At 43.2% G+C, this 25173-nt stretch overlaps 1 protein-coding gene across 1 annotated transcript in view; it reads right to left on the bottom strand.

Annotated features, from left to right (window-relative positions):
• CDKL1 (cyclin dependent kinase like 1) overlaps nucleotides 1-25173 on the bottom strand; it is a 60180-nt gene that overhangs the window by 6924 nt on the left and 28083 nt on the right. Inside the window, exons 2-6 of the mRNA XM_060004590.1 lie at nucleotides 18080-18201; nucleotides 7389-7461; nucleotides 4923-5013; nucleotides 4133-4333; nucleotides 1200-1282 (exon numbers count right to left, since the gene is read on the bottom strand). Coding sequence (XP_059860573.1) covers nucleotides 1200-1282; nucleotides 4133-4333; nucleotides 4923-5013; nucleotides 7389-7461; nucleotides 18080-18201 — 570 coding nt within the window. The remainder of the gene's footprint in view (nucleotides 1-1199; nucleotides 1283-4132; nucleotides 4334-4922; nucleotides 5014-7388; nucleotides 7462-18079; nucleotides 18202-25173) is intronic.

Here is a 25173-nt window from a genome sequence, read left to right as displayed (position 1 = left end):
TCCTTAAAAAACTAAAAATAGAATTACCCTATGACACAGCAATCCCACTTCTGGGCATATACCCTGAGACGACACAATTCAAAACGACACACGCACCCCAATGTTCATTGCAGCTCAATTTACAATAGCCAGGTCACTGAAGCAACCTAAATGTCCATCAACAGATGACAGGATAAAGAAGATGTGGTATATATATATATGATGGAATATTATTCAGCCATAAAAAGGAATGAAACTGGGTCATTTGTAGGATGTGGATGGACCTAGAGACTGTCATACAGAGTGAAGTAAGTCAGAAAGAGAAAAACAAATATCGTATATTAACGCATATATGTGGAATCTAGAAAAATGGTACAGGTGAACCGATTTGCAAGGTAGAAACAGAGACAGAGATGTAGAGAACAAACGTATGGACACCAAGGGGGAAAAGGGGTGGTGGTGGGATGAACTAGGAGACTGGGATCGACACATATACACTAATATGTATAAAATGAGAACCTGCTGTATAGCACAGGGAACTCCACTTTGCTGTACAGTAGACACTAACACAACACTGTAAACCAACTATACCCCAATTAAAAAAAAGAATGTCATATCTTTATGCTTTTGTCTAATAGTTTCATTGGAATAAATTCTTGAAAGTGGGTTAGGATATGCATGTTTTAAATTTTCTTCAATTTTTGAAAAATGTGTTTTCCACACATTGGCCATAGGGGACAGGTATGAGAGTAAGGCTGGCCAAGCAAGTTCATCACCGTTTTCCCCCAGTCTGGGAGTGAAAGCGCAGTAGAGTAGGGGGTTTGGACAATGCTGGATTTTCCCTGGATGAGTCATTGTCTAAAAGTTAATTGGCTCTGAGCTTCATAGCTTCCACTGCTGAAAATGATGAAGGACAGGTGAGGCTGGGGCAGGTAGCTCTGCATTCCTGTCCAAGATGCTGGCTAAGCTCTATCAGCAATCTGTAACTTAGCACTGAAGGCCATGATCTTGCTAGTCAATTTGTCCCAGTTTTCTTTTTTACTCTTAGACTGATCTTCCATTGCCAAGTGGACCATGGGGCTCAGGCTGGTGCATAACTACCAAAACCTAGTTAGCCTGCAACTCCTCATGTACATTCATCGAGTGAGAATGATCCCCCTTAAACACCCTGGTAACCTTAGCTCTGACATGCAGAGCTCTTTCCAAAGTGGGTCACTCACCATATCTTCAGGGTCTGGAATTTTTACCCCACTGAAGTACTGATTTGTGCTAAATACTTGATGGTGCCTAGGAATGAGGTCTCCTTTGGACAAGAAGAAAGAGAAAGGTAAAATTAGATAGGTTGTATATATTACAAAATACTGAGTATAGCTCCCTGAAATTAACATATTATAAATCAACTATACATCAATAAAAATTTAAAAAAAAAACAAAAAAACCCCACAAAAAATAAATAAATAGAAAATAAAGTCTTTTTCATCCTCTCAAAGAAAATTAGATCAGTTAGCAAGCACTGCTCTATGGTTTCCTTCCACTGGTGCTATGTTGGTCAGTGCCTATACCTACAAAGGCTGCAATCTGCTTCTCCAATCAGAGGGAGAGGCACTGAGGGAACTTTCAACAAACTGTGCCGAGACCCACGGTGGGTGGAGTACTGTGTTAGGCACAGAGAAGGCATGAACGGAAACTAAAGGCTGCAACGTTCTTGCCCCTCAAAGGCTCACAAAATGTTTGAGGAGTCCAAACCAAACAACTCAGAAGCGTGTGCGTGCACACACACACACACACACTAACAAATAATGGCTTTTTTTAAATAGCGAAAGTATGCTGGAGAGGGTGTGGAGAAAAGGGAACCCTCTTGCACTGTTGGTGGGAATGTAAATTGATACAGCCACTATGGAGAACAGTATGGAGGTTCCTTAAAAAACTAAAACCAGAACTACCATACGACCCAGCAATCCCACTACTGGGCGTATACCCTGAGAAAACTATAATTCAAAAAGATACACGCACCCCAATGTGCACTGCAGCACTATTTACGATAGCCAGTACATGGAAGCAACCTAAATGCCCATCAACAGGCGAATGGATATAGAAGATGTGGTACATGTATACAATGGAAGATTATTCAGCCATAAAAAGGAAGGAAATTGGGTCATTTGTATAGACATGGATGGACCTAGAGACTGTAATACAGAGTGAAAGAAAGAGAAAAACAAATATCGTATATTAATGCATATTTGTGGAACCTAGAAAAATGGTACAGATGAACTTTGCAGAGCAGAAATAGAGACACAGATGTAACAAACGTATGGACACCAAGGGGAGGAAGCGGCGGGGGGTGGTGGTGGTGGTGGTATGAATTGGGAGATTGGGATTGACATGTATACACCAATATGTATAAAACAGATAAGTAATAAGAACCTGCTGCATAAAAAATAAATTAAATTTTAAAAATTAGCAAAAGTGCAACAACCACAAATCAAAATCATATTCACTGAATACTGATGGGTCGAGATAAAAGTGTATTGGCCTAGCGCTTAGAACAGTGCCTGACACGTAGCAAGCACTCAATGCATATCTGAGAAAGGAAGGGTTAGGGTTTGGAAAGGAGCACAGAAAGGGAAGGAGGGAGGGAGGAAACAAAGCATGAAAGATCTAGCTAGAAGGAATATGTTTCCAAGTTGGAACCACCTTTACTTGTTTTACCAAATAGCAATCACTTGGAAATCCCACTTTATGTACTGTCTAGAAGCACTAAAGATGTGAAGTAATAAAACAAAAGGAGCATTTCCATATTCTGGGGGATTATGTGAGGCTCACCTGCCCACATTTCAGCCAAATAAGCTAAAATCGCCCTCATGTAAAATTCCAGGGATATGACACCTGAAGAGGAATTTTGTTCAGAGAACAGATGGAGATGCTCAGAAGGGCACCCCTGGCACACCCAGGCCCACTTCCCAGAGCAGAGTGAACAGTGAAAGCCTGCCAGCCAGGGCCCCGGAAACGCTGCTATTGGACTGGGCTGGAGTTCCAACCTCAGGGTATCAAGTTGGCTAAATTTACCAGTTTGTCTCGGAACTTTACCTTTCACTCAAATCCAAAAACTGCTGTCCTTGCCCATTTTGGACGAGCAGACAAAATATGCTCTCTAATGCCTTGTCCCAGGTCTCAGTGAGCTTCCTTTCCTCATGAGCACATTGTCTGTACCTTAATAACCTTCTTCCACCGGAGAGCTGGGGGGTAGGACATGGACATAGTGCCCAAAAATCACTGGGAAAACACAGTGCCCCTGGCAGGGCTCCAAGGTGACTTACATGTCACTCAGCAAAAGCTACCAGCAAATATTTACTGCCTACTGTGTGCAGATGTTGGTGGAGGATAAATAGAAATAAAAGACAGGATCTCAGCCTCAGGCAGCTTACAGCACCTTTGGAATGATGCAAGCACAAGACACAAGTACAAGACAAGACATGGCAACAGCAGATGCTACATGAGTTTCAAGGGAAAAAAGTTTGCTTCAAACTGGGAGTCATAGCTCAACTCCCTGACTTCTGAAGGGATCAATGACTGCTCACAGATCTGTTCATCTGTCCCCTGCTTCCCCCTCTTCTCCTCCCCCCTATTCCCCAAGAGTAGAAACAAAGGAAAGGACTTTGGGGGTGGGAAAGTAAAACAAGAAGGGTGACATAAGAAGAACCAGGCTTTCTTCCCGACACTTAGAAGGTTGAGCATCTTCTAAATAGCATCTGAATAATCCGAACTAGCCCGACAGGCTGGAGTCAAGGACATCCAGAGAATGAATTACCACATCATAATAAATGAAGCGAAACACAACAGCATTCTGTAGACTGCTAGGCCCTTATAGAAATGTATGTTTTCATTGTTGCTATCATCATTCTTCGGAGTTTAACTTGATCCAAACTATGTTGAAGAGAGAATCTTGTGTCTTTTTGGACAATTAGAACATACTCAAAATCGCTGATTCTTTTTCTTAAAACAAACCTGGACCTTTAATGGAGCCATTTCCTTGAGACTTTCCCTCTTTGTGACTGTAAAGGGCATTAGATGAGACTAGGAACTTGGCTCTGCCCAGCACTGACACGGGTAAAACTATCCAGTTTCCAAAAGGCGGGACAGAAACACCACTTACCCAAGGTTTTCCTAATCAGATAGAGCTGATCCACATCTGATTTTCCGGGCCACAGAGGCACTCCTGACAGCAGCTCAGCAAAGACACAGCCAATTGCCCAAACGTCTACTGGGGGGCCGTACTGCATGTCCCCCACCAACAGCTCTGGGGAGCGGTACCACCTGGTGGCCACATAGTCTGTATAGTAGTCACTTGGTCCAGCTGGCCAGTGATGGGACATGGAAAACAGAGAGAGCAGTGCAAGCGAGGAATCAAAACCAGGAGGGGGAAGACCTGAGAAATCAAGCTTGTGTTCCATCTGTGGCTTTCCTAAATCAGTGGTTCACAATACTGGGTGCACATTAAAATCACTTGGAATACAGTATTTTAAAAGTTACTGATGTTTGGGTCTCCCCCCCAGCCCAATTAAACCAGAATCCCTGGAGGGGTATCAGTATAGTTTTTATAATTAAGAGTTTATAGTTTCCCAGATGATTCTAATCTACAGCCGAGGTTGAAAACCACTCTTCTAAAACAGTAGTTCTAAAATGTACTATTTTAGCAAAACATGGTAGAAACCAGGAGGGTAACATACTTTTTAATAAGCACTTTACTGTGGTAAAATTTACAGATAGCATACATTTTAAACCAGTGTATATCGACATGTTTTCAATTAATTGCAGACGTGTAATTTATAGCAAGCTTATGCCCTAAATATACAGGAACCAGCTTTCTGTAACATTTAGATTCTTTATCATATTAAAAATCTTTCCAGCTTTGACACTTAACTAAAGAAAACTTCAATACTCACTCAAAAGCCGAGCGAATCCAAAGTCGCAAAGCTTAATCACAGAATGTTTTGTGACGAGGATGTTTTCTGGCTTTACGTCTCTGTGTATGCACTAATCACAGACACCAAACCACAGCAGATTAGAAAGGAGCAACTACAATACATGGACTGAATAAAACCTATGAATATTTAGCAAATATTTGAGAAATCGTTTGAACCTCTCACTGGCCTTTTGGAAAACAGACTACAGAACAGCAGCCTAAAATAAACCTAGTACCATACCCATCACAGCCTGAGTCAGCCCAGATTCCTGAAGGGTCCCTAAAGACCAACAAGTGTGAAAGGAAAAATGAAAGTAGGGTAGCCAGATAAACAACAAATAATTTTTTAGTATAAGTATGCCCCACGCAATGTTTGGGACATATTTATACTAAAGTGTTATGATTGTTCACCTGAAATTCACATTTAACTGGGTGTCCTGTATTTAATCTGGCTACCTTAGGTGACAGGGAAAATGTTAAAAGGCTCTGGGTGAGGCCTGCAGCATGGCTGCAGGAGCTGCAAGTTGGTGCCTAAGCAGAATTCACAATCCAGTTGTTTAACTGAGAACAGAACACATTCCGCCTGGTAAACAGGACAAGCCCTGGGCCTACTGAGATAAGCTGGGAAAGAGAAGGGCGGGAAGCAGCAGCTTGCCAAGACACCTCCCTTCCAGCTCTGACATTCGTCCCCACCAGATAAATAAGAGCAGGCAGTGCTCACCCTCTGGGGAGTCGCTAGATGTCAGCTCCGTCCCACACACATCCAGCCTTCTTTCTGTGCCTCCACCCCACGGGATGTAGTCCCCATGCCAGAGTTTAGACACAAATCACCTGTGGTTTCCAGACTACAGCTGACATTGCTTAACAGGGTGATGCTGGAAGAATGTTTAAGAATCTTCACATGATTTTCTTATTAAATAACAATTTTTTGGCAAGGAACAAATCAACAACCTAATTAAAATTACATAAAAACAACCGTGGGGCCATAGTACTGTTCAGGTTCCTAATAACCTTCCCTTCTTCCAAGTGTTTTCCTCTCTGGAGGAGAATGTTGGAGACTTCGCGGCTGATACCCTGGGATGATCTTGACTCTCTAGAATCTGGAGAGATGACAGAGCTTCCTCTTGGGCCTGGCCTAGTTCTCACTCCAAAGGATCTTCGGGGTGAGACCTCAGTGTGTTTCCCCATGGGTATTTATTATTCTGGAAAAACTGGAGGGAAATAACTGAATTATTCTATTACAATCTATCTGATTCTCAGCAAATAATGGCCCTGAGATCTCCACTTTTTTTTTTACCACTGGCTTCAAATATTATTATAAATGGGTACACCCCTGAATATCATGATGACAGATGGTCAGAAGTACTTGTAAGCAAGAATGTGCTCCTATTCTGCTCTGGGAATTCTTTACAAGTTTCTACAACCCTCCCCCCCCATGCACATGTGGCCAAACAGCTTCAGGGGCTCTCCAGGGAACTGTGGTATGCGGATATATTTGTTCTTAGTGTCTCTGCTTTTCCCCACCAGGGCCTTTCTGCAGTCTCTCTTGCTCCCCCATCCTAAAACCTGCTCTCAGGAAACTGCTAGCCCTCACTCGCAGTACCTATAAGGTGTCCACGCCCCCTGCTATGCATGCATTTGGCCAAGGACTGTAGCCGTGAGCTAGGTGGAGGAACAGCCGGGAGAAGTGCCGCCTACTCTCATATTTGCTTCTCTGGGAAGGCAGCTTCAGGGAAAAAAAAACCATTTAGAACAGCGTGAGGAAGGGGATTCAGCCCCACCAGTGAAATTGGACCCTGGCTGTTGTCAGGATGACATATTGCGGTAAATTGCCCTTGTGGCCAAAATGAAGCTCTGATGTTGGAGTCTGGCTTCTGTGCACAGGGACTGGGCCATGTTGTATTGGAAGGAACAGCAGGGTTCCCAGCATCTGTGAAGTCACACCACCTGGGCAGCGGTCCACTGTGCTTCCCGCCAGCCTCGCTGTGGCTGGGAGTGCTAGAGGTTTCCACTGGCTGCTTTGTTGCAGACTTGGCACCTCTATCTCACCAACGCAGACACTAGTACGTGTGCATGGCACTTGAGACTCCACATACTGCCCTCAACAAGCATGAGCCACCTGGGGTTCCCCTCCCCAATTTCAGAGTATTTTGAGGGTTCCAGACCAACACGGACTCCAAGTGAATGGGATTCTACCTTAAATCTGAGCAGTTCCTAAGCAACGTAAAAATAACTACTTTCTTAAAATCATAAAAATGCATCTTTAAAACCTGAACAAGAAGGACTAGCTAGGTTGGCATTTTTAGCGTCTACTTACCCCAACCAGGCTTACGAAGATTTGGGTAAAAAATTCTATCCACAAAAGTATGATATAAACTTTGTACAAAGGCTCCACCTCAACTTAAGGGCAGCCTTCTGGTTTTTAGAGGGAGATCATGAGACTTACATTGTGTTTATGGCAAAAATTTACGGCTTGCAATGTCTGCCAAGTTATGCTCTTCACAAGATGTTCTGGTACCCTATTAAAAAAAAAAAAAAGCAACACAGACACATTCTTTAGTGTTGCCATGGAATTCAGCTCAAAAAAAGAAAAAAGCAAACCAAGACAGGCTTAAGTAGTGGAAAATCCTAGGTCACACATACAGTCATCTAACTCATGCGACAGGCATTCCAGGGGTCCAAAGTGTAGAGAACACATGATCAGAACACTGCTGAATTCCAGGGACAGCAAGGTAACAACAATGTAACATCTACGTCTATAGGGAGGGACCAGGAAGACCCACAGGGATTTCAACGAGTACTTAAGACCACCTACCTCGAACATCTGTGGCACCACTGGGAACCTGCCTGGTGACTTGAGCTCCGTCTCAAGTTACCAGGCAGGTAACAAAAAAGGAGCTTTTTGTTGATGGCACGTTATTAGTAAATATCAAGCATGAAAGATGCTGTTTATTTTTTCAAGTTGCCCCAACTGATGGCCTTGAAGCAGAACTCATCTTCCACAGGTGGGCACATGGTTTCTTCAGATTCCCTAGGCAGCACTTTTATTATTATTATTTATGCTTGCATTGGGTCTTCTTTGGGGCACACGGACTCCCCTCTAGGCTTCGCGGCATGTGGGATCTTCCCGGACCAGGGATTGAACCCGTGACCCCTGCATTGGCAGGCGGACTCCCAACCACTGTGCCACCAGGGAAGCCCCAGCACTTTTTTTTTTTTTAAGGTAATGAAGATTTTACTGATGGTAAGGAAGAGGTTTACATTGCACACCAGGCAACAGAAGGTCATAATAAGTAGACGCCCACATAGGCATCTTGGTTCTTTCCTCACACCATTCCTCTCTGGTAGCTGGCTGCATCCTGTTCACATCTCCCTGCCCTGTTCTCTATTACAGCATCTAAACCTCATGCCACTGCTCCCAGCACTTGCTCCCTGACTCTAAGCTTACATAACCAGGGCAAACCGTGGCCCCAGTAGGTCCTTTGTGTGAATCAGAAAACGGTACCTGCTCTGAGAGCATTTTTTTTAAAAAATATTAGGCAATGAGCAAAACGAACTACAGAGAGAGTACATTTATTTTCAAAGACCCCCGCCCACCAGTTAGACTTAACTGTTTTTACAAATCAAACATTAAACAATGTTGTGATCCTCAGCCAGAACTAATATGTACACCAGGGAGGAAGCTCTGGAGTACTTGTGTCAAGGTGACCCAAAAAAGTCACTTCCAGCCTCCGGGAGGGGCTATGAGGCCACTGTTGTCACAGGCCAGATGTTCAGGAAATCCTTTCAAGCAGATAAGGGGAAGCTGGAACAGTGGGACAATGTGGAGGAAATGAAGAGGCCACTTCCATGAAGAAGAGCTGGGACATTCCTGGGCTGAAGTAGCTTTTCTCCAAATTCCCTTCCTTATTCTAGTGACATAAAGGTACAGATGCCAGAAAATCTCACCTGTCTAGAAAGAAGGCCTAGAAAGATACAACTAAGAAGAGGACATTTCAGGGGACGTGCTTTCCCCCAGCCTCCATTTTTTACCCAGAAAAAAATAGAATATATGTTGATTATGTAATGAATTAAGTATTAATATAAGGTTACTCAGTACCAGGCAATTGTAGTCTCTAAGAACATTTCCCAAAAGAAATTACGGGGCTTCCCTGGTGGCGCAGTGGTTGAGAGTCCGCCTGCTGATGCGGGGGACACGGGTTCGCGCCCCGGTCCGGGAGGATCCCACATGCCGTGGAGCGGCTGGGCCCGTGAGCCATGGCCGCTGAGCCTGCACATCCGGAGCCTGTGCTCCGCGGCGGGAGGGGCCACAGCAGTGAGAGGCCCGCGTGGCGCAGGAAAAAAAAAAAAAAAGAAATTACGCAAAAAGAGCATTTAAAAGTAAATTATAATAGCGTACCATTAGCGCTCCTCTAACACTAAGCACCTTGTTACAGTCGTCAAACGTAAAAATTCTGTTCAAGCTACTTAGTATCGTCTTGGGTCAGCTACTCACTCCACTTTTTTTTTATATATATATTTTATTATTTATTTAGGCTGAGCCGGTCTCAGCTTCAGCAAGCGGATCCTCGCTGGGCATGCATGATCTTTCAGTTGCAGCATGCAGACTTCTTAGTTGCGGCATGCAGACTCTTAGTTGCGCACACATGAGGGATCTAGTTCCCCGACCAGGGATCAAACCCGGACCTACTGTATCGGGAGCACGGAGTCCCACTCACTGGACCACCAGGGAAGCCCCTCACTTCACTTCTTGATTACTCTGTTTCTGCTCTGGAATGCCAGGGCCTCAGATTCTATCTCTAAGACCCCTTTTAGCTGAGGATGATAGGAGCCAGGTTTTTCACTGTTGGTGGAGGGAGTTACAGATATGGAAAGGAAGAAAAATAGAATCTATTCTGTGGCGCCTCACTGGGACTGGATACTCACATATGTACAGAGGGCGCTGTGCTGAAAAGGGTGCTATCTTATACACATGCTCCAGAAAGCTTTTCTGCTTAGGACAACATCTGACGGAGTGGTTAAGGTGATGAGAAGCGGCCCAATTTGGACTATATTTTAAAAATAGAGTCTTCAGGATTTTCTGAGAGATTGGATGTGAGATTCAGAGAGAAATCAAGGAATGACACCAAGTAATTAGCCTAAGTTGCTGGTTTATGGTGGGGCCCTTTACTGTGGAGAATGCTTGGGGAGAAGCCGGGGAGGGGAAGGGAGGGTGGATGGGTGAGATGCTTCTCAGCCATGCAAGGGAAGACTCTGGGAAAGGAGTTCTGAATTCAGAAGGAAGGTCCAGAGGGATAAATTTGGGAAGCATAAGCATAATGATGGGATTTACAGGCCTAGGAGTGGATGAAGCCACCTAAGGAATGAATCCAGAAAAAAGAAGAGAAGGTCAAGCCCTGAGGCCCTGCAACATGTAGAGATCAGAAAGAGGAGGGGGACCCAGCAAGAGACTGGGGTTGAACACCAAGTGAACTAAGACGACACTCAAGAGAACACAGTGTCACTGAAGCCAACTGATAAAAGTGCTTCAAAGGACTTCTGGGTTAAGATGGTGGATTAAACACACCCATCTATTTCACTCTCTCCTAAAACCTAACTAGAACGCCACTGAAGCTCAATCTAAATATAATAAGACATCATCTCACCCTCAGGCAGCTTATAGTATCTTTGGGAAAATAAAAGTACAAGACAAGACATGGTGACAGCAGGTGAGAGCTACAGCTGTCCCTCTGGAGCCCACTGAGCTGTGGTCCAACTTGACAGAGGTACTCCCTCCAGGGAGGGTGGAATGGAATCCACTCGTGGGAAGAGGTGCAGGAGAAGTGCACTCCTGGGTCCTCCACCAGTGTGACCTCACGGCACTCCTCCTGCCTGCTTTGGGGACTTTGTTTCACCCCCAGGAACATAAAAGCTTCCTTTTATGTTACTCCTCCAAGGAGTAAGGGGGTATCATTAGAAATATCTGTGGTCTAGATTTCTGTGTGACTGTACCATCATTTTAGCCAATTGGAGTCAGAGATCCTTGGCCACACTAAGTAAGCAAACCCAGAAAGAGGAAGACCGGAGATCCAGGAAGTGGTGAATCAAACTATAGAGAAATTCCAAGAGGGGATTCAAAGGATGACAGCAAAGGGAAGTCCCAGGAGGACAGCTGGTCAGCGGGCTTGGAGAACAGCAAGCCAAACAGATGGAGAATGGGGGTCTAAAGGCAGGATATCACCAAGGGGGCAAAAAAGTGAACTAATGGATTACCTGATTTGATTAGCCTGTGGAAAAGTATGCTGAGAGACTATTAAAAAGAGTGGAAAAAGTTAGCAATAGAATACCAAGCAAATTTAAAAAGCAAGGCAAATATAATTTGCAGAAAAAATACAAAAAGAAACCCTAGTATGGTAAAATGCTCAGCTATAAGTAATATTTACAGGCTGGGAACAGTGAATGCTGAATTAATAAAATTTTAATGTAACTACTTGGGGGGAGAAGGGGAAGCAGAGGAAATAATGGTGTAAGAGAGCGAAATCCTGGGCTTCCCTGGTGGCGCAGTGGTTGAGAGTCCGCCTGCCGATGCAGGGGACACGGGTTCGTGCCCCGGTCTGGGAAGATCCCGCATGCCGCGGAGCGGCTAGGCCCGTGAGCCATGGCCACTGAGCCTGCGCGTCCAGAGCCTGTGCTCCGCAACGGGAGAGGCCACAACAGTGAGAGGCCCGCATACCGCAAAAAAAAAAAAAAAAAAAGAGAGCGAAATCCTCATCTATCAGAATAGTCTGTAGATAATGTCTAAAAATGTCTAAAAATTAATACATCAAGAAATAGCAGTACATCACTATTTTTATTACATTACATTGCTAGATTTAATTTGCTAAGGTTTTTTACACCTAAGTTCACAAGGGATATTCACCTGTCATTTTCTTTCCTTGAAATGTCCTCATCTAGTTTTGGTATCAGGTTATAGTGGTCTCACAATATGATTTGGAAAGTACTTCTTCCTGCTATATTTTCTGAAAGAGTTTGTGTAGGATTGCTATTATTTCTACCTTGTATGTTTGAAGGAATTCATTCATCAAATATTTTAATAATAGAAACCAAAGTAGCATGACTATAAGGAAAAAATATATATAAATCCACATCATTGGTGATAAGGTGAATTGGTTCAGTTTGACAAACCCTATGAGCCGATAATCCCATTTTGAGAACTTCTAAAGAAAAAGTGCAAAAGAAGAAAAATCTTCTTTTTGTAGGAAGATTTTGAGAGTAGAATCATTTATCAGACAAGACACTGAAAATGGCCTCAATATTCAACAATGGAGGAACAGTTAGATGGTAATGTAACTAGATGTAATATCTTATAGTTAATAATAGATCTAAAAATTATACTGCAACATACTTAGAAACGCACATGAGGGGTTTCCCTGGTGGTCCAATGGTTAAGACTCCGTGCTTCCACTGCAGGGGGCGCAGGCTAGATCCTGGGTTTGGGAATTATGATCCCACATGCCTGCCCAGAGGAGAGGCGGGCAGGAGGGTGGGGCGTGGAGAGAAATGCATATGAGAAAATATTAAGTGAAGAACAGAATTGGGGGGAAAAGTCATTTCATCACAGCAACACGGAGAATGTGCTGCTTCGTCTGGTAGGGCGGCCAGCAGCCTGGCTCCTTTTACAATGGTCTTCAGGTTTTCGTATACAGACACTTAGTTTTGTCAGCACACCCAGACAGTATCCATTTCAAAGGGGCAGGCGAACATTACACAAATTTACTAGCCTGATATGTAAAGCCAGAATGCTAATTTATTCATCCATCTTTAAATACTGAGTGCCAGCTTATGCTCTCGTTGTAGGCAATTCCATAGAGAAACTCAAGTTCTAATGAGAATGGTGTTTGGTGAGCAAAGAGTTGGAATGAGAGAAAGTACACAGTTTGACTGGTTATTGCCTTTATGCTGAGACAGTTTAGTTGCACCCATCTCCAAGTTAGGAAGCTGTCGTCCTTAGATAAAATGTGTGTAATCAGTCACATCTAACCAGCCTGCAGCCTCCTATCCCTTTAAGGATGCTTTGCATATCTCTGCCCTGATGCATAATGTGTTGGTTTCACAAAATAACTCCCAGAAAGCAAACTTCTGTCTCTCCTTCCAAGTTTTGGAACGGATGGACTATGACCCTAATGTCCTGATAACAAAATTGAAATGAACAGAGAGAAACCTAAACAACTGCTGTGTGAAAGTGAACAGATTAAACTGCATTTTAAACACGTCTTCAGAAATAAGAGAGACGAGAGAGATGACAAAGAAAGACCATGGATCTCTTCCCAGGTTCTCCATACAGTAACGGTCCTTTCCACCACTGCTCCTCTAATATTTGTCACATTACAAGAAGTCAAGCAATCAACATCCATTCAAGCTTCATTTCTACACAAGGTTACAACAAAGATGGGGACGAAAGGGCTGGCCAAGCTCCTATAGAAATAATATGTTCTTTGAAATTTATCTTATAGAAATATTTATGTTTACTGTAGCCTTATTATTAGAGAAAAACTAGAAACAATCTAAATATTTATCAATGGGGGGGTTGAATAAAGAAACCATGGTATATTTGCACCATGGAATTCGATACCATTTAAAAAATATAAAAGTAGAGATGTAGGTATGAATAGGGAGACAGCTCCCAAACACACTTACAAAATGAACAGTATGTAGAGTTCAATCTCTTTAAATACATATATGCATAGAAAAATAATTAGGAAACCATTTCTCAAACTTTATTTCTATATGTTTCTGTGTTGCTTGACATTTTTACAACAAACAATGCATCACTTTAAAAAAGAGAGTTTTAGAAAAGTTCTGGAATTCCATTGTCAGAAACTGAAAACTTGTAGTAATGCCCTTTACCCACCAGATGTTCTTTGAACAAACTATATGAGAGGCAGAGGAGGATCTGGTGGTAATAGAATATGCACAGGAAAAAAATGGGTGAAGTGTCTGGCTGCACTTACACAGGGACAGAAAAATGAGGAGAGAACACCTAAACCAGTTGTTTATGAAACTCTGACAGAGGAGAGACCAATAGTTAATAGAATAATAAGTACAAGGCCTATTCAGTCCTACAGAAGATAAGGAATATGCTTGTTTGAGAGCAAATATAAGCAACATGAACACAGCACTGGGAATTATAATGGACACGTATTTATGCCACTATGACAGGATATATTCTGGCATAAACTTGCTTGTTAGTAGCAGCATGAATGTGAATCTTCTCCAAAAGCCTTCCAAAGGAGTTCAAGAAGTTACCAACATCTTACAAGGAGATAAATTAGTATGCATTTCAGATTCAAAGTAGAGATAAGTCTTTGAGTCTGATTTAGCAGGAATTATTTTTAATAATTAAAACATTGCCAAAGTAATAAATGGAACATGGAGAAAATATAAAAAAACAAAGTGGAAAATATCTATACAATCATCATTCAGAGATAATCTCTATTAAAACATGTATATTAATTACTTTTCTTATTTTCTACCTATATATAAATTCTATGAAAGTGAAATATGTTTTTTTATTATAGCATTTTTTCTTCATTTTGCAAACACTCATGAACATTTCTCTATGTCAATGTTTGCTTTATCTTATAAGCATGATTCTTAGCAGCTCCACTGTATTCCATTTTAAAGACATACTATAATTTACTTAACCAATCCTCTATCATGGGACATTTCAGTTGTTTCCAATTTTTTTATTATAAACAATACTTTAACAGTAGACACTTTTTAAACTAAATATTTACACACATACTCAATTATTTTCTTGTGGTAAATTAACAGAAGTAGACCCACTGCCAAACTGCCCTCTGGACAGGTTGCTCTAGCAGTGTACTAATAATTTCCTTGGACAATATTAGTTTTTAGAAATTTTTAATCAAAGTAACTCTTTGTAAATGAAAAATAAAACATTGTTATGATTACTCTTCTTTAAAATCATCTTTAAGGATCAATTTATCAGTTTGCTGACTCACTCACTCCACAGCAAGTATTGAGAATACACCAAGTGCCAAGAATTAAGCTAAAAATTACTGGGGATACACAGATGAGGAAGGCACAGCTCTTGCCCTTGAAGATTTTATAGTTTACTGGGCAAACATAAATAATTCCAGAAGATGTAATGGATACCACAGGAAGGAACTCCCGAGTCTCCTAAGGTAGATATCATAAGGAGGTCATCTTTGAGCTGTATCCAAGGGCAAGCAGGAGTTTGCCAGGCAGAGAACGGAAGGTAGGGCAACCCAGGTGTTCTAAAGCCTAGGATGCAAATGATTCCATGGGATTGAAAACTGGTGGGAAATGGGGTGTTTCTTGCGAGTAAGTGAGATCTTGTATCCCATGCTAGGGGTTTTTACCACACCAGTAAGCTTTGAGGAGCTATTAAATGACTTATGTAGGGGAGTGGCATGATCCACTTTATATTTTAGAAATTTGTACCTGGAAATATAGTGATCACAGGACATTCTTGGGGTAAATGTACAATCCTAAGGAGGACCAACCTGCCATCAGGCAGGAAAAACGTCAGCATTAGCACATTATCTTCTGTTGATACTGTCTAACAGATCACATATGAAACTAAAAGAGAACTGCAGTCTTCTGAGCTCTAGGTATTATGATCATCAACTCATAGCACTGTAGAGCTGGAAGTTCTCTTAAATTTTACCTGGTACTAAACTCTCATTTTTAGAGGTAAGGACACCTGTAAGCAACTTGCTAAAGGTCACACAGGTGATGCTGACCCACTTTTACTGGGAATACACAAAGTTTTATTTTAGAGTATAGCTTTATTTTGTAGATCTCTACATTGAAACATAAAGTTTTCCTATGAATTTCAAAATCGTTGGTTGACAGAGTTAATGACGTTTACTCCTTAATGATGACAAGCAAAATTCTGAAATAGCATTTAAAGGATCGGAGAATCCAAACAGGATAATGGAAAGTAACTTTTATTTTTAAAACACATACACACACACACACACACACACACACACACACACACATCCTTAAACGTCAAAGTAAATGCATATGATCTGACTTAGAATAAATCTTACTTTTCAAACTTGCTCAGTTATTAGTGTTCCTTAAATCAATCTTATATTTGACAAACCATGGCACAGTGTCATTTGGAAATGAAGCTGCTTGTACTTAACCACACACGTGTCTACCAGTCTTTCCCTTCTCTAACCCACCTCTATATTAAAGTATTTTCTGGAACATATATAACAGATTTTAGCCAGTGGAGTTAAAAAAATCTGCTTCCAAGCCTCTAATCACTCCTCATCCTGTCTTTTTATTCTTCTGCTTAAACTATATGCTAAAAAAGAACTGACTCCCAATTGCTTGCAACCCCCCACTAATCAGTGTTTCTAAGTGACTCAATCTAACATGCTTAATCAAACTCCCTGCAACAACCCCCTAGTTCCACGTAGCACGAGTAACTTATACTAGTAGGTTTAATTGAAGTGTCACTAGCAAGCTGTCAAAAGAGCAAATATCAACATAGTCAATGTTTTCTCCCTTGAACACATAATTTCTCTGTATCAATGACTTGCTGAAAGGAGGGAGGTGTCTGTTCTCTTGGCTCTCTCTGGCTGTGTAAATTAACAAGAAAAGCCTGTGCCATGGTCACTAATGAACCGTGAACCACTTTCATCCTATCTGCCCGGAGGTCATGGCAGATCATACATAACCACCACCACATGGCCGAGCAAGCGCTTGGCCAAGGCTTGAAAGCCTTGTTGAAAGAGCCTCAGCCTCCAGCCACTGGCGTGCGAATGTGAGCCAGGATGGGGTGCCGTTCCATCATTCTGATCTCCAGTGCACTCTACATAGCGTCTTCAGCCAAAGTTGGGCTCCCAGGAACACAGCAAAAGACAGAGAAGAGGAGATATCCTTCCCTGTTCGACTTCTCTGGAGTCTCCTCATCTTGCAAGTCAAAGGTCGCCTCCTCCATGAAGTCTTCTTTGATTGACCCACTTGGAATCATATCTTCTAGGACCTTGTAATCATTCTACCCTCTCCCTCTGGCACAGTGACTGGTTGCAGGGGTAGTTGCATCACCTGAGCTGAGCCAATCAGTCTTCTACTGGACTTTGTATGCAGACGCTACCTTCTTCTAGAATTTCCTTTCTTCTAGAATGGCTACACAGGTTGATAAAAGCCTGTGGCAATGCTTTCTAGTTCACACTTTACCCTTCCTAACTGCTTCCATCTCACAGCACACACACATACCCTCCAAAATCAACCCTGTAAAGGAGACTCAACTCCAAGGCAGAATGAAGCCAACACAGAGAGGAAGAGTTGGGAGTCGTTGGTGCGGGGGAGAGGGAGACAGAGAGAGAGAGAACGGCCCCACCTAAGGCGCTCTGCCTTAAAGACACCCAGCTGAGGAGTGGGTGGGAGCCAAAATCCAGCCTGCATTCTGCTCACCCTGGCAAGGAGCGACCTTCAGAGGAAGAGATCTCACCCCCACCCCCTGCCTTTTTTTTTTCCAAACAAAGGCTCTGTCTGCTCACCGAGCCTTCTGCTGCTGCACACAAAGGCGTTGCCTGTGCTAGAAATGTGTTATAAGATCAGCGGGACCTCCAGAGTCACCTCTCCAATCACAGCCACCACCACTTCCTTTTTCACCTACACCCGGCTTCAGTTGGGTTTTTTGTCATTTGTAACCAAAAAAGTTCTGACCAATAGAGCAGACCAGATACCTGGGTTGCTTCAGATAAAACACCACATTTGTTTTAGCCTTAAACTTCCTATTAGCCATTGTCTTTGAACTCTATCTTTCAACCTCCAAGTCCTTAGGCTTCCCTAGGCAGGCACAGAATAACTAATATCCCTCCTTTTCTTTCCTAGAGACTGACATAGCATTTATGCAGAGATAATATACCAAGAAATCAAGTTCAACCGAATAATGTAGTTGCTGCTTTCGTCATGAAAATGATGAGTTATGATTTCTTTCTCAACATTTCTGGTAACCCCTCAGCAGCAGAGTATGCTGGCCAAACACTGGCTGCCCTTGCCTACTGTGAAAAAGGGTCATAACTCATTTTCCCTCGCAAACCCTAGTGTGTTTTGCTGTGTTTTGTTTGTAAACAACAGGTCACTCACCCTCTTTGGTGTTTGTCCAGCTCTTGGAGCACCGTGTGGTCACAGTATTCAAACACCAGGTGAAGCTTCCGCTTCCTCCTGAAGACTTCGATAAGGTTGACGAGGTTGGGATGCTTGAGTTGCTGAAAACACAAAAAGCAAGGTGCTAAAGTGGAAGTGTGAAAGACAGTTTTCTCTAATTTTGGCCCAACAGAAGAAAGCTATTTGTCCTTTAGAAAAATTCTTGTCTTGGATTGACGGAGGCTGTCGATAGCACTATCTTTCTTCACTTGATGAGCTGTTCGTTAGCAGCCTGTAAGTGAAAAATGATCATGATCCTGGTGGTTAGTGAAGGTAAGGAGAGATATGAGAAGGCTGGGAAAAAAGAATGAAAATGTCCCCTCCTACAGAGATCTCCCTGATCTCCCTAGACTGGTTCAGTGTCCCTCGTGGCCCCCCTGAAGTATGAATCCTTTGGAATCCTTCAAACCTACTAATTGTTCAATTGATTGTTTAATGTCCTCTGCTGCCAACAGATATAATGGATACATTCTACAGAATATAAGAACCATGACAAACATCAGGGTCTGTGTTCTCTTGTTTACGCAGAATGATGTTGTATTCCCAGCATGGGGCCTTGCACATAATAGGCATTCGATCATTATTTGTGAATGAATGAGTAAATCAGGTTTCCTAGGCTGATGAAACCTTTTAAAAGAGAAAAATGAGGAAGACTCTCCAATCTGATATGCCTGAAGGAGTGTATCTAGGAAACACAGGCAGGAATGAATGTCGGTGTTGACAGAGATAAATCTTGTACTTAGCTTTCTGGCCCCTCCTGTCCGTGATCCTACTGGAAACACTACAACTACGCAAACTACTGTGAAGAGAGCAAAAACGGTTAACTTTCTTTAGGGCTTGAAGGCCTCTGGGCAGTGACCTAAGAGCAAGAGAGGAAGCCGGAAGGCTTCTTAAGGCCTAGTCTCAGGAATCAGGTGATATAACTTCTGCCTCATTCTAGTGGTCAAAGCAATCATGAGATCCACCCTCCAGATCCAGCCCCGGATGAAATACCACGAGGAGAGCAGGACGCAGGTGTTCCAGCTGCGCTCAGCCCCTGCCAGCCCTCATCTAATTCGGCTACGTGGGCGAGCCCACGCAGGACCCCTGAAGGAGCACTCAGCCAAAGCACACCTGTGAGAAGTAAGAAATCATGCCTTTTTAAGCTACTAAGTTTTTTTTTTCTTTCGGTACGCGGGCCTCTCTCTGTTGCAGCCTCTCCCGTTGCGGAGCACAGGCTCCGGACGCGCAGGCTCAGCGGCCATGGCTCACGGGCCCAGCCACTCCGTGGCATGTGGGATCTTCCCGGACCGGGGCACGAACCTGCGTCCCCTGGATCGGCAGGCGGACTCTCAAGTACTGTGCCACCAGGGAAGCCTAAGCTACTAAGTTTTGAGGAGGTCTGTTCATGCAGCACTAGATAATAACCCTGTAGTAGAATCATCAGGGGAACTTTTGAAAACTGCAGATGCCCCGGCACCACCCCCAGAGATCCTGAATTGGTCTTGGACAGGGGCCCAGCCATCTGGTTTTTTTCCCCAAATTCTCCAGGTGATTTGATATGTAGACAGAGGTATTAATCATAGGTAGACAGATATTTCATAAATGATAAAAGACAGAAGGAGAAAAACTGAAGTTCTTGAACTGCACACTCCAGCACATTTGTATAGATAGTGAGAAGAGAAACAGTCAGCAAGAGAAATACTAAAGAAGACAATTATTTTCTCATTTTCTTTGTAAAACCCCTCTATCTTCAAGATGTGAAATTCCTGCTCCAGCGATTACACTTGATGAAACAAATATAAAACAGCCAAGACACTCTAAAGCCCATTAGCCACATTTGGGCCTTAGAACAGAAGGCACTCCAAGCTCTAAAGCCCCAGATTTACGTTCCCATAGCTGGAAACTTTTAGCCTGAACTAACACTTTCCAGATATAGGAGGACAGAACTGCCTGCTGTTTTAAACCAAAGAATTGCGTTGGCTCAGATGTCTCAAACAGAAAGCAAACGACCAAGTTTAAAGGGGGTAAATAGCAGCTTTATGACAATTAGCGGAAAGCAGAGATTTTCTTACAGCCTCTGAAAAATACCTGTCCGAAGGCCCAGACCTCAAATCTTAGATTCTTTTCATTTTCCATGTTCCATATGTAGTCCTCACATCTTCAGCCAACTTTTTTAGCAAAAGTACAAATGTATCAATTCTACCAAAACAAATACCTGGACCGTCTCAGATGCCAAGACTGGCACCTCCAACTTGTCCCATCCATACCTGCAGTGATCACCAGGGGCACTGCTGCCTCAGGATAAAACCCAAATATCCTCTCAGTTTGACCTCTGCTTACTTCTGCAGGCCCATCTCTTAAACCCTAGACACACTGAATTTCTCTCACTTCTTCAAAGGCTCACACTCCCTCTCGCTTCAGGACCTGTTCACCCAGTTCTCTCTCTGAAACACTCTCATCCTCCAGATGTCACTTTCTACGTCTGGCCCGCCTCTGCCCCACCCGACACCCTGGTATGAACTAAAAGAGCTATAACTCTGCAACCCAAGCATGGGGACCATGTAGCAGGAAAAGAGCATTGTCACAGCAGGATCCATTGAACCGGGTGGGACTGTAAATATGATATTACACCCATCTTCCTGTTACTGCACACCTTTTGAAAACCTAGATTCTAATAATTGCTGCATATTCTATTCAAATAACAGAGAGAGTCTCTCCAATTTTTGTGTATTGTAAATAAGGTTTTGATGAACAAGCTACTAACCAGCTGACCTTAACTTTGAATTATTTCATTTAATGTCTCTAGGCCTCAGTTTTCCATCTGTGAGAGCAGGAAGCTCAAGGGCTACTGTGACAGCTTCATAGCACAAAGCACACGAAACAGTGTCAGGCCACATTGTTCTCTCCAGGAAGCTTAACTGTTAATATTGTTATTGGGGGTTCAATCTATTTCTATTTAGGCTTTCTCAATTCATTTTATTCAACAAGTATTTATCTATCTTAATGTGCTTAAGGCACTCTGCTAGTCCTAAGGATATAGAGACATAGCAAGTACTTGACCATACTCTCAAGGAGCTTAGAACCTAGGAGAGGAGACAGATGTGGAACAAGTAATTACAGACGTGATGAGTGTTACAAAAAGCCCCCAGGAAAGGGTACCTGGCTCGAGGGTAGTGAGTGGCCCAGGGAAGATCTTCTTTGGGGAAGGTGGCCATTTAAGAAGTTAGTTGGGCACCATTTAGAGTCCCAGGAGTACAACATAAAGCTCTAAACAGATATGGCCGAACTGCTTTCCAAAAGGATCAAACATACTTACACCTCTGCCAGGAGTGTGAGAGTACTTTTCACCATACCACTGAGGCGCATATAGACATTGAAGGCTTGTGACGTTTATCGTCAAATGCGAGGGCTTCCAATGCCTCTGGCAACATAGGAAGATGTCACGTGACACTTAAACCACTTGTCTCTCCTATCCCCTGCCATGAGACAACCTTTACGTAGCTGCAAATAGCCAATAACTTATTTCTCAACTGATTTCCAGAAAATTCTTCATTTAGAAAAATCAATTGCTAAGACTAAATTCTAATTAGGACTTACAAACGTTAAATTATAAATATTTTAAAATAAATTATTAACTCTCTGTAGGTAGCCAGGCTTCTGGGTGACCTGAAAACATTCCAGGGCAGCAGATATCTGGGAGCCAGTCCCTGTCTTGGCCGTGTTCTTTGTTATATTATAACAAAGATCTGAGAGTGTCTGCTCAGCCTCTGGCACTATTCAAGGCACTAGGGACACACTGGTGAATGGGACGGAGGACTCGGACATTAAGCAAAGAAATGCCATGAAGAGCCTTCCATATATAAAAGACTAGGCTGCCTTAGAGAAACTGTCCTTAGGAAGTGACTTTGAACTGAGTCCTGGAGGGTGAGAAAGGTCTGACCAGACCAAAGGAAGGGGTGGTGGTAGAGAGATGGTGGCTTTCCAGGCAGAGGACTGGCTCTGACCCAGGAGGGAACTTACGCCACTTAAGGAACTGCAGGATGGTGTGGTTTGAGTGTCAAGCACATGGAACTGATGCCAGTGAGACAGGCAGAAGGCAGGTCCTGTGGGGCCTTGCAGGACATACTAAGAAATTTACGTTTCATCCTAAGTGCAATGGGAAGCTACCGGAAGGAATTTTATCAAGATGTGGTAATTTACCATTTGGGTTTTTAAAAGCTCACTATGGTGGCAGGATACAGAACGGCTCAGAGGAGGCAATATGGTGAGAGGGGACCAGTGAAGAACCTGTTGATAGCTGAGAGCTTGGACCAGCACTGAGGCAGGGGAGATGGCAAGAAAGGCACTGTTTGGAGATAGATTTTATGATTAGAATAGTCCGGATGTGGTGATGGCCTGGAGGTGAGGGATGCAGGAGAGGGTATCAAGAATGACCAAAGGTTTGTATAATGGGGGTGGATGGTGGTGCCATGACTGAGAGGAGGAGCAGGTTTTGGGGGGAAGGAACTACTGTTCTGGCACGTTGGGTTGACAGGGACTCCGAGGTACCAATACAGTCATCAGGTCAGCTGGGGTTTGAGTTGAAGGTAAAAGCCGGGGAGTCAGCATGAGTGTAAGCAAAGCCATGGCTAGAAGTGATTGCCCAGAAGAGTGAGAAGGAAGAGGCCAAGGAACCCCAGCACCCAGGTATGTGGTAGATGAGGAGGAAGCAGAGGAGGGGAAAGGGAAGAAGGTCCCCCAAGATAAGAGAGAAGACAGCAGAACGTGACACTACAGAGATATCGTGGAAGGAGGAAGTGGTCCACGGTGATGCTGCTGCTGAAGAGTCAAGTGGGAAGAAGCCTGAGAGGCACCTGGGGGGCGTCCTAAAGGGGTTCGTGTGACCTCACCAGAAGCAGCGTCAGTGCAGTGGTGAGATCAGGAGCCAGATGTGGCAGATTTAGCATCCCCAAACCGTACTCTTCTCTGTTGACTCCCCTGACCTCAGGGGCAGAGCTCAGAGGGACACCTCTGGTCCTGAATCCAGTCGGCAATTGGTAGCCTGGAGGTCTTGATCAAGGCTCCGATATTGTGAATGTTTGCATTGACGAAGGTTTGGATGTTTCTTCTTCAACCTTGAATGGGTTCCTTTAGGGGCATTGGGAGGAATTAGATGAGAAGAACCAAGCAACGTGATGGACGGACTGTCCACAGGCTTACTCAACATGCTTATTATACATAGGAGTCTTACTAGAACAGACTAAACTACCATATGTACTACAAAGATGGAGTTCAGGGCTCTTTTAATTCTAATTCCTTCCTGTTTATGAGTATGTGAAACCAAAGCCTCAGGCCTGGTCCTATTCCTCAGCACTCTGAGTTGTGCTGGCTCAATCTGGAGGATGTCAGTGCCTCTTCCCAGGCCACTCACCATCCTCCAGTTATTCTATATCTAGAAGCCTGGGCCGCCTCAGACTCAGATTTAGTGTCTCTTATATAAAGTTTCTGCCTTTGCTGCTCCTATTTTATTTTGGTCTCCTTTTTATTTTCTCTGCTTTTTGAATATGGATGTTTCCTATTACACTGCGAAGCGAAGCACTTTCTCTGACATTAAAAAAAGAATGCTATTTTCACCCACCGAATTTAACCTGAGCCCTGCTTGGTTTCCGCCGCAGAGCTGAGAGGGCTACACATGCTTCTTGGGCAGCGCCTCCACCCTGTCACCGGCCCTTTGTCCTCACTGCCCACCTATCCGTTGTGATAAGCTCAGGCTTCTACATCCTCTAAGGTCAAACGTTTGGCCTTAGCATTTTGAAGGATTTTTGACCCAGCTGCCAACACTTCAGATCGGGAAATGTTACTTTAAAACCCTGGTTACCAAGATCCTCTTGAAAACGCTGGCAATCTAGCAATCCTGGGCCTGCAGTCTGTGGCGTCAGCGGGTTGGGACTGAGAAGCAGCTGTCCACGGTGGATAAGGCTGGGTACGTGAGTTCATCACAGTACCCAACACGCCCTACCACTCCCTGACACTAAGGCTAAATGAAAGTTGCCCTTTATCATCACTCTTCCGGTATTAATTTTCTTAAAGTTAAAAGTGACATATTTAATGTGCCCATATCTCTATCAAAAGTGGGAAAATATACAAGCAATAGAAATAACTGCATATTTTAAGACAAATAAGAAAAAATATATTTGTTTGTGAGAGTGAATCATTTCTCCCACACCTGCCTGGCCCCTGTAGGTACTGGGTTTGGGGCCTCTACCCTAGGGACGCCTCAGCGTTCACACGTTACTGGATTGACCAGTGTACAGACCATTACGTCTGTGGTCTCCCCTATCCCTCAAGTGCTAAGGATTCTCTGGTCTCTGTTCTTTGTGCAGAGCATGGGGGGATATTTATCCTGAACTGTGCTTTAGAGGAAAACAGACCATTTTCTCAAGGATCATATCTTGTTTTCCTTTCAAAAACATTCTTCTTTTCCCACAAATTTGTGGTAAATAAAAAAAGAACAGGGATTAAAGTTTAGAAAGTTGAGAGCTGTCTTGGTAAAATGTTTTTCACAAGCCTTTACAATTTTTGAACTCAACTCTTGGTCAAAGATCCCTCTGCAAGAATCTTTTATCAGTTAACACTCACCCAGAATGGAGAAAAGTGATGTCCCCCTCCTTTATAATAATTAATCCTGGGTACTTCCCAAGGATTCCCAGATCAGCATATTATAACACTCTCAAGAAACTGAGACCCAGCCAGGTTTAGAGCTTGTCTAAACTAAGAAAGATCAAGGTTCTTCATATTTCCTCTTGTTCTTCCTTCTCACCCGGATGAATGCTCTCAACTAAATCATGCAACTCAGTGTCAGAGTTAATAGCAGCAGCACCCAATTCCAGTTTTGATTCAGAAAGAAAGCTCTCAATTTTACCCTTACCTCATTTAAGGACTTAGGACTTTGGAAGTACAAGTATGGTCCTGATAAAATGATACCAGTGAAGAATTCATACCATAAAAATGTCAGTTCTTCTGAAAACTATGTGGATGTAATGCAATTCCAATCAGAATACAAAAAGGATCTT

The sequence above is a fragment of the Delphinus delphis genome, chromosome 2 (assembly GCF_949987515.2).
Source record: "Delphinus delphis chromosome 2, mDelDel1.2, whole genome shotgun sequence".
In the NCBI taxonomy this organism is placed as follows: Eukaryota; Metazoa; Chordata; class Mammalia; order Artiodactyla; family Delphinidae; genus Delphinus; species Delphinus delphis.
Note: the sequence above shows the minus strand (reverse complement) of the source record. Positions and strands in the feature narration are given on the sequence as shown.